Below are 18,764 nucleotides of genomic sequence, written 5' to 3'. Positions count from 1 at the left end.
GATCACATCTTGGGTCACAAATCAAGCCTCGGTAAATTTAAGAAAACTGAAATCATATCAAGCATGTTTTCCGACCACAACGCTATGAAATTAGAAATCAATTATAGGGAAAAAAAGTGTAAAGAACACAAACACATGAAGGCTAAACAATATGTTACTAAATAATCAATGGATCACTGAAGAAATCAAAGAAGAAATAAAAAAATACCTAGAGACAAATGACAATGAAAACATGACAATCCAAAACCTATGGGACGCAGCAAAAGCAGTTCTAAGAGGGAAGTTTATAGCAATATAATCCTACTTCAAGAAACAAGAAAAATCTCAAATAAACAACCTATCCTTACACCTAAAGCGACTAGAGAAGAACAAACAAAACCCAAAGTTAGTAGAAGGAGAGAAATCATAAAGATCAGAGCAGAAATAAATGAAATAGAGATGAAGAAAACAATAGCAAAGATCAATGAAACTAAAAGCTGGTTCTTTGAGAAGATAAACAAAATTGATAAACCATTATTAGCCAGACTCATCAAGAAAAAAAGGGACAGGATCCAAATCAATAAAATTAGAAATGAAACGGGAGAAGTTGCAATGGACACCACAGAAATACAAAGGATCATAAGAGATTACTACAAGCAACTACACGCCAATAAAATGGACAACCTAGAAGAAATGGACAAATTCTTAGAAAGATACAACCTTCTAAGTCTGAAACAGGAAGAAATAGAAAATATGAACAGACCAATCACAAGTACTGAAATTGAAACTGTGATTAAAAATCTTCCAACAAACAAACGTCCACGGCCAGATGGCTTCACAGGTGAATTCTACGAAACATTTAAAGAAGAATTAACACCTACCCTTCTAAAACTCTTCCAAAAAATTGCGGAGGAAGGAACACTCCCAAGCTCATTCTACGAGGCCACCATCACCCTGATACCAAAACCAGACAAAGACATCACACAAAAAAAATTACAGGCCAATATCACTGATGAACATAGACACAAAAATCCTCAACAAAATACTAGCAAACTGAATCCAACAACACATTAAAAGGATCATACACCATGATCAAGTGGGATTTATCCCAGGGATGCAACGATTCTTCAATATACACGAATCAATGTGATACACCACATTAACAAACTGAAGATCAAAACCATATGACCATCTCAATAGATGCAGAAAAAGCTTTTGACAAAATTCAACACCCACTTATGATAAAAACTCCCCAGAAAGCGGGCTTAGAGGGAACCTACCTCAACATAATAAAGGACATATAAGACAAACCTACAGCTAACATCATACTCCATAGTGAAAAGCTGAAAGCATTTCCTCTAGGATCAGGAATAAGACAAGGATGTCCATTCTCACCACTTTTATTCAACATAGTTTTGAAGTCCCAGCTACAGCTATTAGAGAAGAAAAAGGAATAAAAGGAATCCATATTGGAAAACAAGAAGTAAAACTGTCACTGTTTGCAGATGACATGATACTATACATAGAAAATCCTAAAGATGCTACCAGAAAACTACTAGAGCTAATCAATGAATTTGATAAAGTTGCAGGATACAAAATTAACGCAAAGAAATCTCTTGCATTCCTATACACTAACAACAAAAGATCAGAAAGAGAGATTAAGGAAACAATCCTATTTACCATCACATCAAAAAGAATAAAAAACCTAGGAATAAACCTATAAGGAGCCAAAGACCTATACTCAGAAAACTATAAGATACTGATGAAAGAAATCAAAGATGACACAAACAGATGGAGAGATATAACATGTTCTTGGATTGGAAGAATTAATATTGTGAAAATGACTATACTGCCCACAGCAACCTACAGACTCAATGCAATCGCTATCAAATTACCAAGGGCATTTTTCACAGAACTAGAACAAAAAATTTTACAATTTGTATGGAAATACAAAAGACCCCAAACAGCCAAAGCAATCTTGAGAAAGAAGAACAGAGCTGGAGGAATCAGGCTCCCTGACTTCAGACTATACTATGAAGCTACAGTCATCAAACAGTATAGTACTAGCCCAAAAACAGAAATACAGATCCATGGAACAGAGATAAACCCATGCACCTAGGGCCACCTAACCTATGACAAACGAGGCAAGAATATATAATGGAGAAAAGAGAGTCTCTTCAATAAATGGTGCTGGGAAAACTGGACAGCTATGTGTAGAAGAATGAAATTAGAACACTCCCTAACACCACACACAAAAACAAACTCAAAATGGATTAAGGACCTAAATGTAAGACCGGATACTATAAAACTCTTAGAGGAAAATATAGGTAGAACACTCCTTGACATCAATCACAGCAAGATCTTTTTTGATCCACCACCTACAATAATGAAAATAAAAGCAAAAATAAACAAATGGGACCTAATGAAACTTAAAAGCTTTTGCACAGCAAAGGAAGCCATAAACAAAACGAAAAGACAACCCACAGAATGGGAGAAATATTTGCAAACGAAGCAACTGACAAGGGACTAATTTCCAAAATACACAAACAGCTCATGCAGCTCAATATCAAAAAAGGAAACAACCCAATCAAAAAATGGGCAGAAGACCTAAATAGACATTTCTCCAAAGAAGACATACAGATGGCCAACAAACACTTGAAAAGATGTTCAACATCACTAATTATTAGAGAAATGCAAATCAAACCTACAATGAGGTATCACCTCACACCGGTCAGAATGGCCATCATCAAAAAATCTACAAACAATAAATGCTGGAGAATGTGTGGAGAAAAGGGAACCCTCTTGCACTGTTGGTGGGAATGTAAATTGGTACAGCCACTATGGAGAACAGTATGGAGGTTCGTTAAAAAACTAAAAATAGAGCTACCATATGACCCAGCAATTCCACTTCTAGGCATATAACCAGAGAAAACCAGAATTCGAAAGGATGCATGCACCCCAATGTTCATTGCAGCACTATTTACAATAGCCAGGACATGGAAGCAACCTAAATGTCCACTGACAGAGGAATGGATAAAGATGTGGTACATATATACAATGGAATATTAGTCAGCCATAAAAAGGAACGATATTGTGCCATGTGCAGAGACATGGACTGCCGCAGAGAATGTCATACAGAGTGAAGTAAGTCAGAAAGAGAAAAACAAATATCATATAATATCCCTTATATGTAGAATCTAGAAAAATGGTACAGATGAGCTTATTTTCAAAGCAGAAATAGAGTCACAGATGTAGAGAACAAACTTATGGTTACCAAGCGGGGAAGAGGGGGTGGGATGAACTGGGAGATTGCGATTGACACATATGCACTATTATGTATAAAATAGATAACTAATGAGAACCTACTGTATAGCACAGGGTACTCTGCTCAATGCTCTGTAGTGACCTAAATGGGAAGGAAATCTAAAAAACGAGTGGATATATGTATACGTACAACTGATTTACTTTGCTGCACAGCAGAAACTAACACAACATTGTAAAGCAACTATACTCCAATAAAAATTAATTAAAAAAAAAAGAATTTATCCTACAAATCTATTTGTACAAAGCCACAAAGAAGTATATACAAAGATAACTGCTGAAACATGTATGACTATCTAGACTGAAAACAACTTAATCATCCATTAACAGAGCACTATTAAATTATAGTACATCCATATACTGGAATACTTCTAAGTTATTAAAAACAAACAAGCAAGCAAAAACTTACATTCTAATACATGAAAATGGACCTGTACCATGATAATACTGTTAAACGAAAAAAGCAAGGTATAGAACAGTGGACATGTACTATGTATGCTTATCTATACCAACACTCATGTATACAAACATACAGACATATACATATATCCTTGTATATATTTTAAGTATTTTTCGAATATATCACAAAAAACTCCCAGGATTTTTTCTCTGAGGAGGGGACTAGGGACCACAGGAGGTACATTTAGACAATACATCCTCTTAAATATTTGGGAGCTTCCCATGCTCATATATTTTTATCTATTTTTTAAATAGTTAATACAAAAGAAATAAAAATTAATTTAGAACCATCTGTGGAATGAGGTGGTTAATCAAACTGAGAAATGCTCTCTCTAGATAAAATCTGTCTCTGAATACACACTCTGGGCTAAACACTATCAAAAATTAATCAATCATCTGATCTCAGTTCCTTTCTTACTGCAGAAAATCCCTCACCTACTTCATAATCTCCAGGATGAAATCTGATCATGTTTGACTTTGTGAATTTACGCCACACAAAAAGAATCAGAATCAGATACTCTAAAGTTTTTAAGAGATTCTGTCACAAGTACTTTCTTTGACATCAAATAACATCTCCTCTTTAATAAAAGGTTAGTCTGAAAGATACCACAGTTTACCATCATAATGGTGTTTCACCACAAACTGTACTTTGTCTTGTTCACTGCTATATCTCTTGCAACTAGAACAATGTCTAGCCACAGCAGACATTCATTAAATATATACTGAATGAATGAATCCTTAGAGATTACTGTCTTCAAAAATAAAAGTGAAGAAACAAGTTATTTTGTCTATTTTGCTTTAAAAGTATCAAGTGATCTTTCTATTTGTCAGCATGGCACAATCTTTTAAAACACTCCTATGTGTTTCCTTCAGCATGATTTTGTTTCTTTCTTAATTTAACTCATGTTATTCTACATCCTCACAGTTAAACAACTACTTGAATGTACTAAATCTTGACAGTAACATTTTAAGAAATCAGGTATATCACAGATTCAATGTCATTAAATAATTTTTTTTTTTTTTTTTACCGCAACTAAAAAGAACATGTTTTAATCGCCATAGCTGCTAGCACAAGACTACCTAGATTAGTGGTCTCCATAGCAGGCAGTGATTACAACCACCCACTGGGGTATGAGAAGAAAATCTTTTAACTTTGATTTATACACATTTTTTAATCTCATTCTTTAATTTCTATTTTGGAATACTTTTTATTATTAATAACAACAGGTAACATTAATGAAGCACTTATGTACCAGGCACTATTCTAAGCAAATGCAGCAGCTCACTTAACACTCACAATAATCCAGTAAGATAGATAAAATTATTGCTCCACTTTACAAATGGAGAAACTGAAACACAACAGTTGGATATTGTTTTTTGTTTGTTACTGGCTTGCCCAACTTCATACTGACAGAGGCAGGATTTAAACTCTAACAACAGATTCCATGTTTTTAACCATTATAATTGAGTAGTATATGCATTCAATTCACAAATAAATAAATATTCATGTATCAGAAATTCAAGCTCAAAGTGTTTTGTTAGTATTAGGGTTTTTTGGTTGTTGTTGTTAGGGATGCATATCAAAAGAATATGGAGATCAATAATATAGGAGACACTGAAAGTCTTGAGTCAGTATTTAAGAACAGGATTGTTATAATGATTCCTCCGATTCCAGAAGAGCTATAAGAAAGGTAATCTTATAAGTCATATTTAGTCCTACCAACTAAGCAATTATCTGTAGTAGTTCCTGTCCTCATTTTGGACATTATATATATTCCTGGAAAGCTGTTTAAAATAAAAAAGCAATTGTGAATTTGATAATAATTCTCAAGAAAAAACTGATACCAAGATGTAAGCACACTTGAGCATACTGATATTTATTTAAAAACAACAGTATTCCTTTGATTACACATATCTAATTTTCAATAAGCAGTATAAGAAAAGCCAATTAAATGCAACTAAATACTCTTTACATAATAACATTCTAAGCATAAAAACTCAGGCTCCATTCTCATTTCACTGAGAATTCTCAATAGCTCCAAATAGTAATTAATAAGGTTACGGCTAAAAAGAAGTACATGCCTAAGCAACACAGCACACTTATTTTTAGGGCAGCCCAAAACTAATTTGAGAAAGAGTTTATAATAGCAGTTTCAAAGTCCTCAATTCTACCTTTTATAAAATATTCTTTTCAAAAATGTTTGTCTCCATGATTTAGGAAAAAAAATCAATTTGGACCTGAAGTTAGGAATGAAAACAGAATCAGGAGCTCATCTGGGTGGATTAAATTACAGTGAAAATAGAATTATAATACATGTGAAAACAGTGTATATATCTAAGACAGTAATAACAATGATGAAAAACTCAAGTGAGCAGAAAAAAGCCTTCGCAAATAAATCAAGGTTTGGAGGGATTGCTAAGCGTGTGCTATTTGAGATAATGTTGCCAGAACTACATTTTATAACTTGTTATAACCCTGCCCATCAGACCCTTAAATTCTGACAATGGGATCCAAAATGTCACCACAGCTAATATACCGGCAGTATGAAGTCAGTAATCCTAGATAAGTTTGAGAGTTGTAGAAGATATAAGGAGAAGAATGAATAAAAATGGAGAGGCTGAACAGGAATAAAAAAAGTTTAAACATACTGGTATCTAGATTATTATAAATTATAGTGACTCAAAAAAAATCATATAATGTAGATAGTATTTCCTGTAAGCATATACACTAGATATTCAGAAATATATTCATCTAATACATCACCTAATACACTTAGCAACTGATCAAAGAATAAATTAATTTTTTAAATTAAAAAATAAATTGCTATTTTTTTTTAAAAAAAGGTATTAGAATTGGCTACCTTTGGTCCTGAAACTGGGTGGATGGTATTTTTGGCAGCTATAGGATGAGGAAAGGTATTCTGGAATGCAAATGCAGAGGAGACAGGATAACCAATCCCACAAGTTGGGTAAGTCAGTCTACTCTCAACCTAAAAATAAAAGCATAAAAAAGGTTAAGGATGAGAAATTAGTTCTAAATGGTATTTGGTGATCCAGGAGGCATTAGCATCTGTTATAATAACTAACAGTTAAGGACACTATCTCAGAAGCCGATTTTGTTTATCATGACACCACAAAACTCTGCTTAATTATATAATATATCACGAGGCTGGAATACCTTTGGCCCAGAGGGCTTTTCAGAGTGGCTTTGCAAGCTTAGACAAAACAAAACCACTGGACCTGCCTTTGAACTGAAGTAAAACAAAGACCTCTGAACCATCTTGGTTCCCTCGAGGCCTCAAATTACTGAAAAGGGGGTTGAGGGGTAGTCATAGATCAAAAGGCCAATAAGGGATAAAATAAAAATAATTTTCTGCCAGACTGAGTAAAAACAGTATTTGTGTTCTTACAAATAATTTGCTCTACCACTAATTTTCAATATAGTGACACCACCATTAACGAACATCATGAAAAGTTTGTTTTTACAAGAGGACAATTACAACACAAATCTTAATAAGCACTCATGTACAAAAGTGGCTGTACGACAAAAATACCCTTTACTCAGCTATTTATCATCAGTCATTGAGGTTAAGCCTGTCAAGTTTTTTCAAGTTCGTAATTCAGTACCAGGCACTTCATTCTGCACCTTTTCCCAAATTAGCACAAATCCTTTCCCTTTAAACATCAAGTACTATCTCATTTACTAGAGTAGATTAAAAATTCTATTATGGATTTGCATTTTAAATCCTCTGCCAACGCCCTCCAGTCAAAGACCACCAGAAACAAATCTAGAGGTGTACACACTCTTTGCAACAAGGAAGACTACACACCACGTGGAACCTAGTAAGAGAGGTGTCTCAGTAAGACAGTGTTAAAAGGGAGTTATTTATTGGACTTAGTCATGTGTTAGGTGAGTTAAGGAACAGTTTAAGAACATGGGGCTTTGCTGTGGACTGCACGCTATCAAGAAACAGGGATAACTATATGACTGGGTATCTGAATAAATCTTATCTAATAAGGTAGGATGAATGTATTAAGGCTGAAGCTATAATTAGTAATGAGCAGCAGTCACTCACTTTAGCCAGGATAGAAGGATACTTGCCCATTTTTGTGGTTTGGCAATGTCATAGTCTTGTCTGTGTTCAGACATGATTATGAAGTGGTCTTGTTTTTGTCTTGATCCATCACAGTCAGAGAGTGGCCTTGCCTGATGCTCATATTCTGTGAAACTGTTTATGTTCAGCAGGAGAACCCCAAAACCTCGCTCTGAGTGCAAGGTCAGCTCCCAGCAATCCCTAGACCTAGCTGATAATACCAAGCCAGATCCAGGTACTCGGAGCTAAAAAACTCTAACGAGTTTCTTCCAGAATCTAGAGCTGACAAGCCTGGTAATAGGGTTTTTCTTTCTCTCTTTTTCTTCTAATAGAATTCAGATTAGGCTCCTCCACTACAGTGCCAAACTTGAGCCCATATCTTGTTCTCCCTTACTGAGGCCTCCTAAATACTCTGTGTGTGTGTTAACCGTTTTTCAGCACATTTGGCATTAGTTAATACTGAGTAATTTCAATATCCATTAAAATCTTACAAAGAAGTGTACCCTTAAAATATAGCCTCTTTGTTAAGAATAAGTGTACCTTTATGTCCCACTTCCAAATGGAACTTAAACTCTACTTCAGTGCTAAAAATCGTAGGACTCTAGTCATATTAGGTACCAGCACCTAACAATCTGGAAATATGTTTGTTTTAGAAAATTTACTAAGACCACTCACAACATCTTAATTTAAATCTTACCACATTAGAGTTAGGAGAAATTCCACTTCTGATGGTGTTGATACTAGAATGTACAGGTGGAGTGGTTGAAGGTCCCAATACATCTTGCTTTCTCACTAGCTGATTTTCATTTAATTCTTTATTTAACCATGTGATTACTTAAATAAAAGAACAAGAAACAAGGTAAAGAATTTTGAATATTTTTATTTTTCTAATAATTTTAAATATTTAAAAATTATATTGAAATTTTTTTAATTTTAAGTTTTTAAAACTACCTTATATCACAGGAGAACAACATAAGTTCACCTAAATTTTTGTCATTAAATATTCTTATTTTAGCAACTGCCACATAGGACTCCTTATTCTTTTACTATCAGAAGCACATATTTCTGCTAGTCAAGGATCTCTTTAAAGGCTTTCATTTCCAGAATGATACCTTCCAGTTTATTTAAAAATCAAACTCTTATTTCTCATAATCAATATTAGAAACTGAGAAAATGTTAAAGGCTTAATCTCATATTTTTGTTTCAAATAGTTCATACTATTACCAGTAGGTAAACACAGCAATTGTAACAAGTAGTAGTAAAGAATTTAAATAGTAAATTATAGTTAATATTTTCAACACTTAATTTTGGGTTACTGACACATGTAATAGGGTTTTTTTTTAATAATGATGGTAACTGTTACAGGACAGTTGATATAATTTACTACAGCAAAGACATTAAGATGGTACATTTAAAGCAGATTATTTGTATATAGCAGTACCTTGATTTACCTAGACTTATGAATTCAAATAAAAATTTCAGGTTAAGAATAAAGCTACGAACCTCATTTACATAAAAAGGTAAAATACTTACACTTCTCATTATTTTTTAGAAGCTGTTTGCTTTCTTCAAGTTTTTGAACTGTAGCTTCTAATTGTTCTTGTAATTTGCATACCTGAAATATGTTAATCCTTATATTAAGCATAATAAAGGCTAAAACAAAGACTGAAGAAATGTATTCATTAAATAATTCATTAAATGTATTCATTAAATGTATTCATTAAATAATTAACAACTATTAATTACTATTAAATAAGAAAGGAATTAGCTCAGCAGTGAAATAAAATATATACATATAATTACATATATACACACATATACATACACATATATACGTATGAACACTCAAGGTATTTGAGTCATGATAACTAACTTTTCAAACTGAAATAGGTTATTAAGTTCTGTTGATTATAGTCATGTTCTTTTGGGGGAAAAAAGCCAAAACTATTCTCTAATATAACGAAGTAGAAGTTTTAAAAGTACATGAGGACATTCATTATGCTTTGCAAATAGTCACACACGCAAAAATATAAAATATTAACTACCTCTTGCTCTTTAATTCGGAGAGACTGTCCAACATCTTGTAATTCTTTTTGTTCCTTTTGTAATTTTTCTTCCTTCTCAGCCAAGAGTTTCTCTTGCTGAATAGTTACTGTATTCTTCAGTTTCAATTTACCCATTAAGGTCTTCAGATCCCCTTGCAACTTTTTGATAATTTCATTTGCCTGTAAAAGAACTTCATATGTACATCTCTACATAATCCAATGAAATATCAATATTCTATTAAGTTTTTAAAAACAAACCTTAAGAAGTTCAGCTGATAATGATTTTATTGTAGCTTCAAGTTTTCCTAGTTGTACCTGATTTTTCTCACCATTTTCTTCTAAAGCCACCTGATACATATTTTTAAAAACATGAATAATTAGGAAGTCTGTGTTTATTTAGGAAAAGCATCATTTATAAATGTGATCATTTATAGATCATTTATAAACCATCAATTTGTTTAGAAAATTTTAAAATAGACCTTTTGTTCCTGGATTGTATCAAATGCTTCTTTTGTTCTTAAAACAAGCTGATCCTTATCCTTGATTTCCTGTTCTAGAACAGCCACTTTTGTTTGTAGCTGATTAATATGCTTTTCTTTTTCATGGCACTCAGCATCAAGTGTAGAATTCTCTCTTCGCAAAGAGAGGACTTCTTGCTTAGCCCGCTGGAGCTCCTAGAGGAGTAAAAAAAAAAAAGTTGCATTATGAAAAAGGGAAGTTGGCTGGTCCGGTAATTTATAATTAAGGTATTTAAAATAGAAAAAAAAGTCTTTAATAACTTTAAAGTTCTAGTACTGGTGTTCTTTTAAAGAAATGAAGGTCTCTCTAAAGGCATATGTAACTTGTAGATTTGAAATATAATTGTAAAATACACTAGTATCTAATGCAACGACAACAATGGAAAATAAAACAATCCTTATTTATGAATAAATTACTAGAACTTTTGAAAACCAGTAACAAGAATTTTCTGATGTCTTGAAATTTACAGTTTTAAAAAAATCACTTAGCTAATAAATGCTCATTATAACAGAATTTCAAAATACGTAAAATATATAAATAAAAAGAAAGCCCTATCATTCTACCACCAAAGCAGTGACTCTCAATCTAGTCTGCATATTGAAATCACCGGGAAAGCTTTAAAAACTACTGATGCCTGGTACCATGCCCAAGAGATTCTGATTTCATTAGTGTGAGAGATGGCCTGAGCTCTTCAACTGTTTCCAAGGGTAGCAAGGAATCATGAGATATTGTTAACTGACAATAATTGCTAAATAAAAACAGATTATCATACTAAGTGAAGTCAGAAAGAGAAATACTATATGATATCACTTATAAGTGGAATCCAAAATATGATACAAATGAACATATTTACAAAACAGAAACAGACTCATAGACATAGAAAACAAACTTATGGTTACCAAAGGGGAAGCCGGGGGGCAGGCTGGCTATAAATTAGGAGTTTAGGATTAGCAGATACAAACTACTATGTATAAAACAGATAAATAACAAGGTCCTAATGTATACCACAGGGAACTATATTCAATAACCTATAATAAACCATAATGGAAAATATGAAAAATAATATTAAAAAATAGATTTAAAAAAAAATGTATACTAGATCACATCTCAATCAGCTAATATCAGGTCAAATGTTGCCAGTATACTATACTAAAGTCCAGTATGTAGTATTCCTAGTTAGTTTTCGATTTTAACAAAAACGTTACAAAATAATTTTAGAGTATTATACCATAGTGGTTTTAGAAGCACAGACTCTGCTATCAGGCAGACTTAGAATACAAATCCTGGCTCTTCTGTGTGACCCTGGGAATTACTTAACCTCCTTAAACTTCAGTTCCCTTATTCGTAGAATAGAAACAACACCTCATAAATTATTTAATTTCATCTTCACAAAAACCCTTACATAAACTACTTAGCATATTGCCTGGCACATAGTAAATACCTAAAAAATGGTAGTAATTATTAACTTTAGGGTACTAATCTCTAAAAGGTATAATTTAACATAATTAGGTAACAATACTCAGAAGTTTAAAAAAGAAAATTCCCAGGACTCATAATTTGCAAGTCTTATGCAAACCTTGGAAGAAATATTTTGATTACATTATATGAAAATCAACATAACAAAGCACACTGTTTATACACTGGCCAGTGTCAGTGCTAAAACAGAAGAAACCACATAGCATTATAATGAAGCATTCACTATCCAATGTACTATACTATGCAGGCTGAAATGTTTTACTAACTGGTGTGAAAGGTGAAAGGGGTAGTGAGAAGGACTGAAGACATCTGTTAGGGCAGAATGCTGTGAGGATCTGAACATAAAATCAGTCAGGCTTTAGAGTTTCTAAGCATAACAGACTGGTGAAATGGAGTTGGATGTCTTGTGAGCTAGAATAACACTGGAGATCTTTACATTTAAACAGGACAGACTTAACAAAATCTACATATGTTTTCTAATAACTCATATGACAATAATGTATAATAATGCTAGGAAGGAGTCTATCATCACTGCCAAAGTATCAACAGAAGTACCACTATAGCAAAATATTTTAAATGGTCTCTGTTGCCTAAAAGAACAAGGTAGTACTAGAGACAGGTAAATAAAGGATTTCAATCCTCACTTTTCTACTTATGGCCATGCCAACTTGGGCAAGTTACTTAAGCTCTCTGTGCCTTAGTTTCATCATCTGTAAGATGGGGATAATAACAGTACCTTCTTTAAAATAATTGTTATAAGAATTAAATGAGTTAATATATATGCAAAGCACATAAAACAGTGTTCAGTAAGCATTAGCTATTATCATTTCTATTATTAGCATTATTATTTCTAGACACTAAACTTCATATAGTTATTTAATATGTTGAGTAGACTGAAAGAAAGAACCAGCCCTGCCAACACTGAGCACCCTGAGCCACAGACACTGTGCTGATGTTGAAAGTACACTGAGAGATCTGAGGGCTGTGTCAATGAGCTGCTCCTCAAGGCCCCAACTAAAAATATCCAAGTTTACCTTAGTGCTGTTCTCAATTAGTCCATTTTATTAGATTTCGGATTCTCAATTTTTTTCGTATTGTCTGAACTGACTACCCTAAAACTACAAGAGATCCTTGCAGAGCATCCAGAACACCACCCGTACACGTAATAAAGTAAACAAATTAAAATCAAATTAAACTGTGCTTTTAAATTGGGGGGTGGAAAGACCAACCCCAACGTTCCATACCTCTTCAACACCAGACAGTTTTGTTTTAAGTTCTCTGATGGTAGAGTCTCCTTTATATTTCCTTTCAGTGAGGTCTTTATTAGCAGATTCTAACTCAGACAATCTGTTTTGTAGCTGCTGGATGTTTCGTTGATGGAGGATTTCTAAATCTTTTTTCTGTTGTTCATGCTGCTGTTGGTATCGAACCTGTGCCTATTATATAATAAAATACAGTACCAAAATTCAAAGGAAAAAAAATACATATATGAGATTTGAAAAAAAAAATCTTAATTATTCTTCTTCATAAGATTTCCTTGCTTTTAAGAGAATCTATTTTCAATTATGGATTTCATGAAAAAGAAAAGTCAACAAAGTCAAATTTACCACTATGATCTTGTTCATAATTTCTTCTTCTCCTAAACCCACATGTTTAGACATAATGGTCTTCAAATTAAGGGAAGAATGATATAGGGTTAAGTTAAAAAAGAAAAAAGCAAATTGCAAAATAGTATATATAGTGTGAACCTATTTCTGAGAAAAAAAATGAGCAGGTACATAAGGAAGTTTCAGTATTTGCTTTAAACCACATTATACTGTTTCAGTTTTTTTTTTTTTTTTTAACTTTGGGCTTATTTATTTATTTATTTATTTATTTATTTATTTATGGCTGTGTTGGGTCTTCGTTTCTGTGCGAGGGCTTTCTCTAGTTGCCACAAGTGGGGGCCACTCTTCACCGCGGTGCGCGGGCCTCTCATTATCGCGGCCTCTCTTGTTGCGGAGCACAGGCTCCAGATGCGCAGGCTCAGCAATTGTGGCTCACGGGCCTAGCTGCTCCGCGGCATGTGGGATCCTCCCAGATCAGGGCTCGAACCTATGTCCCCTGCATTGGCAGGCAGACTCTCAACCACTGCGCCACCAGGGAAGCCCCAGTTTCAGTTTTTTAACAACCAGTATATATGTCTTCTAATGAAAGAAACATCTAAACTTGTAAAATTGACAAGGTATTGCTCAGTCTTACATTTAGCTGTTACATTTTACCAACAATAAAATTTGAACATAGTTGTAACTCTGAAATCTCTGGTACCTCTTTGAATCATACCACTAATCTATCTTAATAATTTCTGTCATTGGACTTGGAGGGCATTATGCTAAATGAAATAAGTCAGAGAAAGAAAAATACTGTATGATATCACTTATATGTGGAATCTAAAAAATACAGCAGACTAGTGAATAAAACAAAAAAGAAGCAGACTCACAGATATAAAGAACAAACTAGTGGTTATCAGTGAGGAGAGGGAAGGAGGAGGGGCTATATAGGGTTAGAGGATTAAAAAAGGGTTATTATGGGATTATATAAAATTATGTATGTGAAACTTTAAAAACTGTAAAGCACTATAGAATTTAAAGAATCTTTCAATACCAAATTTAAAAAATTTTAAATAATAATTTCTGTTGATGAACACTATCAAATCCTAAATACATTTTAAAAATAAAGAGTATTTTTCTGATTATGAAAGTTACACATTCTCTTAAAGGCATAAAGAAAGAAATCACAAATAACCGATAATCTCATCCAAGGAGTCATTCTAAATATTTAGGAATATTCCTTTCAAGTCATTTATACACTTATACTGACACCACACATACACACATAACACACATAGTTAAATTTAACAAAATGAGACCAACCTGTTTACACAATTTAATCATGCTTTTTAATCCTTTAGCATTTGCACCTCCTCACATCATTAAAAAAACTCTTTGTAAATACTTTTAATAGCTGCACAATATTCTATCCCATGGCTATACCATAATGCAATTAACCCCTGCTCTACTATGGATACTGAGTTTCCAATTTTTTGCAATTACAAATAAAACTATGGTTAATATTTTTGTACGTAAGCATACATCCAAATTCAGATTATTCCTTATGATCAATTATAGGTCAAAAATATGTAAACAAATATAAAGCTTGATACTAGCTCCAAAACTGCATTCCAGAAAAGTTGTACCCATTCAAAAATTCCTACCACAAAACCAGGAGAGTGTCTCTCTCATAAAATACTTTGGGAATTTTACATAACTATTTTAAGAATTCCTCATTTTTGGAAAACTGAAATTGAGAGAAGAAGGAAGAAAAAGAGAGAAAACAGAAAAAAAGAGTCCACATAAAACTGAAAATGCAACCTTGGAAGAAAACACTCAAAGAGCAATCAAGAAAAAAAAAACAACAATGAGCAAACTGGTACAGATGCCAACTGTAACTGTCTAAGAGGGTAATCAAACACACTGAAGGCAACAGAGACCAAAGATTATAAAAATAAAGAACTGGCTTTATCCCAGCGATAATCAGAATTTTGGAGCTATTGTTTTAAAAAGTGTAATGGATAGGATTACAATATTTACATTTTCTACTTTGTTTATTTCAGGTGATTCTGATGCACACTAAAGTCTTAAAATCACTGCCCTATAGACTATCAGCAGGAAGAGAAGAGTGGCTTGCTTGGTTTTAAAGTCTCAAAGGACTGATTCACAATCCTATTAGAAATGCAGTAAGGAATGCAAAAAAATCCTTTAGTCATTTTGGTGTTATAAACAAATACACTTATTATGAGACTTTTAAAACCTAACTTGTTTGAAAATAGAGACAAAAAAACTTTAGTAAACAATAGAAATTAATGAAATTGGGGTGGGCGGGGAGATGGTGTAGAACTAATTAATGAAAGAAAAAACTGGTTCTTTAAAAATACTACAAAAAACCAATCAAGTCTCATTAAAGAAAGACATTAAGAACGTAAGAGAAATGGTATGAAGACTTTAAAAATCATAAAACAACATATAAGATATTTTACTAATACATTTAAACATAAAGATGAAATACATGGCTTTTTAAGGAAATATAACTAACATAACTAACTCAAGAAAAAACAGAAAATCCAAAAGGACCAATAATCATGAAGGAAATCAGAAAAGAACCTAAAGAAAAATGTCTTAAAAAGGCATCAGACCCATGCACACGGCCCGCCTGAGCTGAGGTGCTGGCAGTAGCCATTCCGCACTAGGAACTCCGGTCAGAAGAGCCGGGTGCAAGGCCTCTGCACGTGGCCCACTGTGAGCAAGTGAAACCCGACTAAGCACAAAGGGAAAAAAAAAGCTGTCTTAGAGCTGTGACTATTTTCAAGGCTACTGTTTTTCTGTGGAACACTGCCTTTGGGGCAAAACAAGGAAGAAACAGGTGATTCTAATGTGCAGCGCAGGAGAGCCACTGCAGGTCAGCTTCTCCTACTGTCAAGGCACTCCAGCCATGTGGCTGACAGGGTCTTGATGCTCCAGCCAGGTGTCAGGCCTCAGCCTCTGAAGTGGGAGAGCCGAGTTCAGGACACTGGACCACCAGAGACCTCCTGGCCCCACATAATATCAATCAGTGAGAGATCTCCCAGAGATCTCCATCTCAACACTAAGACCCAGCTCCACTCAATGACCAGCAAGCTACAGTGCTGGACATGCCATGCCAAACAACTAGCAAGACAGGAACACAACCCCACCCATTAGCAGAGAGGCTAAAATCATACTAAGTTCACAGACACCCCAAAACACACCACCGGATATGGTCCTGCCCACCAGAAAGACAAGATCCAGCCTCATCCACCAGAACACAGGCACCAGTCCCCTCCACCAGGAAGCCTACACAAGTCACTGAACCAACCTTACACACTGGGGGCAGACACCAAAAACAGCAGAACTACGAACCTGCAGCCTGCAAAAAGGAGACCCCAAACACAGGAAGTTAAGTAAAATGAGAAGACAGAGAAATACGCAGCAGATGAAGGAGCAAGGTAAAAACCCACAACAAACAAATGAAGAGGAAAGAGGCAGTCTACCTGAAAAAGAATTCAGAGTAATGATAGTAAAGATGATCCAAAATCTTGGAAACAGAATGGAGAAAATACAAGAAGCATTTAACAAGGACCTAGAAGAACTAAAGAGCAAGCAAACAATGATGAACAACACAATAAATGAAATTAAAAATTCTCTAGGAGGAATCATATAGCAGAGTAACTGAGGCAGCAGAACAGATAAGTGACCTGGAAGATAAAATAGTGGAAATAACTACCACAGAGCAGAATAAAGAAAAAAGAATGAAAAGAACTGAGGGCGGTCTCAGAGACTTCTGATACCAAAACCAGACAAAGATGTCACAAAAAAAGAAAACTACAGGCCAATATCACTGATGAACACAGATGCAAAAATCCTCAACAAAATACTAGCAAACAGAAGCCAGCAGCACATTAAAAGGATCATACACCATGATCAAGTGGGGTTTATCCCAGGAATCCCCACTCGATCATACACCATGATGAAGTGGGGTTTTATCCCTTCATTATATGCAAATCAATCAATGTGATACACCATATCAGCAAATTGAAGGATAAAAACCATATGATAATCTCAATAGATGCAGAAAAAGCTTTCAACAAAATTCAACACCCATTTACAATAAAAACTCTCCAGAAAGTAGGCACAGAGGGAACTTACCTCAACATAATAAAGGCCACATATGACAAACCCACAGCCAACATCGCTCTCAATGGTGAAAAACCGAAACCATTTCCACTAAGATCAGGAACAAGACAAGGTTGCCCACTCTCACCGCTATTATTCAACATAGTTTTGGAAGTTTTAGCCACAGCAATCAGAGAAGAAAAAGAAATAAAAGGAATTCCAAATAGGAAAAGAAGTAAAACTGTCACTGTCTGCAGATGACATGATACTATACACAGAGAATCCTAAAGATGCTACCAGAAAACTACTAGAACTAATCAATAAATATGGTAAAGTAGCAGGACACAAAATTAATGCACAGAAATCTCTTGCATTCCTGTACACTAATGATGAAATATCTGAAAGAGAAATCAAGGAAACACTCGCATTTACCATCGCAACAAAAAAGAATAAAATACCTAGGAATAAATCTACCTAGGGAGACAAAAGACTTGTATGCAGAAAACTATAAGACACTGATGAAAGAAATTAGCGATGATACAAACAGATGGAGAGATACACCATGTTCTTGGATTGGAAGAATCAACATTGTGAAAATGACTATACTACCCAAAGCAATCTATAGATTCAATGCAATCTCTATCAAACTACCAATGGCATTTTTCACATAACTAGAACAAAAAATTTCACAATTTGTATGGAAACACAAAAGACCCCAAATAGCCAAAGCAATCTTGAGAAAGAAAAATGGAGCTGGAGGAATCAGGCTCCCTGACTTCAGACTATACTACAAAGCTACAGTAATCAAGACAGTATGGTACTGGCACAAAAACAGAAATATAGATCAATGGAACAAGATAGAAAGCCCAGAGATAAACCCACGCACATACAGTCACCTTATCTTTGATAAAGGAGACAAGAATATACAATGGAGGAAAGACAGCCTCTTCAACAAGTGGTGCTGGGAAAACTGGACAGCTATATGTAAAAGAATGAAATTAGAACACTCCCTAACACCATACACAAAAATAAACTCAAAATGGATTAAAGACCTAAATGTAAGACCAGACATTATAAAACTCTTAGAGGAAAACATAGGCAGAACACTCTATGACATAAATCACAGCAAGATCCTTTTTGACCTA

At 34.2% G+C, this 18,764-nt stretch overlaps 1 protein-coding gene across 1 annotated transcript in view; it reads right to left on the bottom strand.

Moving 5' to 3' along the window:
- The window catches only part of SASS6 (SAS-6 centriolar assembly protein), a 49,678-nt gene that overhangs the window by 11,132 nt on the left and 19,782 nt on the right, over positions 1–18,764 (bottom strand). The window contains exons 8-14 of the mRNA XM_061183801.1: positions 13,138–13,329; positions 10,378–10,572; positions 10,157–10,246; positions 9,899–10,078; positions 9,387–9,468; positions 8,551–8,687; positions 6,621–6,749 (exon numbers count right to left, since the gene is read on the bottom strand). Coding sequence (XP_061039784.1) covers positions 6,621–6,749; positions 8,551–8,687; positions 9,387–9,468; positions 9,899–10,078; positions 10,157–10,246; positions 10,378–10,572; positions 13,138–13,329 — 1,005 coding nt within the window. The remainder of the gene's footprint in view (positions 1–6,620; positions 6,750–8,550; positions 8,688–9,386; positions 9,469–9,898; positions 10,079–10,156; positions 10,247–10,377; positions 10,573–13,137; positions 13,330–18,764) is intronic.

This window comes from Eubalaena glacialis, chromosome 3, assembly GCF_028564815.1.
Source record: "Eubalaena glacialis isolate mEubGla1 chromosome 3, mEubGla1.1.hap2.+ XY, whole genome shotgun sequence".
NCBI lineage: Eukaryota > Metazoa > Chordata > Mammalia > Artiodactyla > Balaenidae > Eubalaena > Eubalaena glacialis.
The sequence above is the reverse complement of the archived record's forward strand: the minus strand, read 5'-3'. Positions and strand labels throughout refer to the sequence as shown.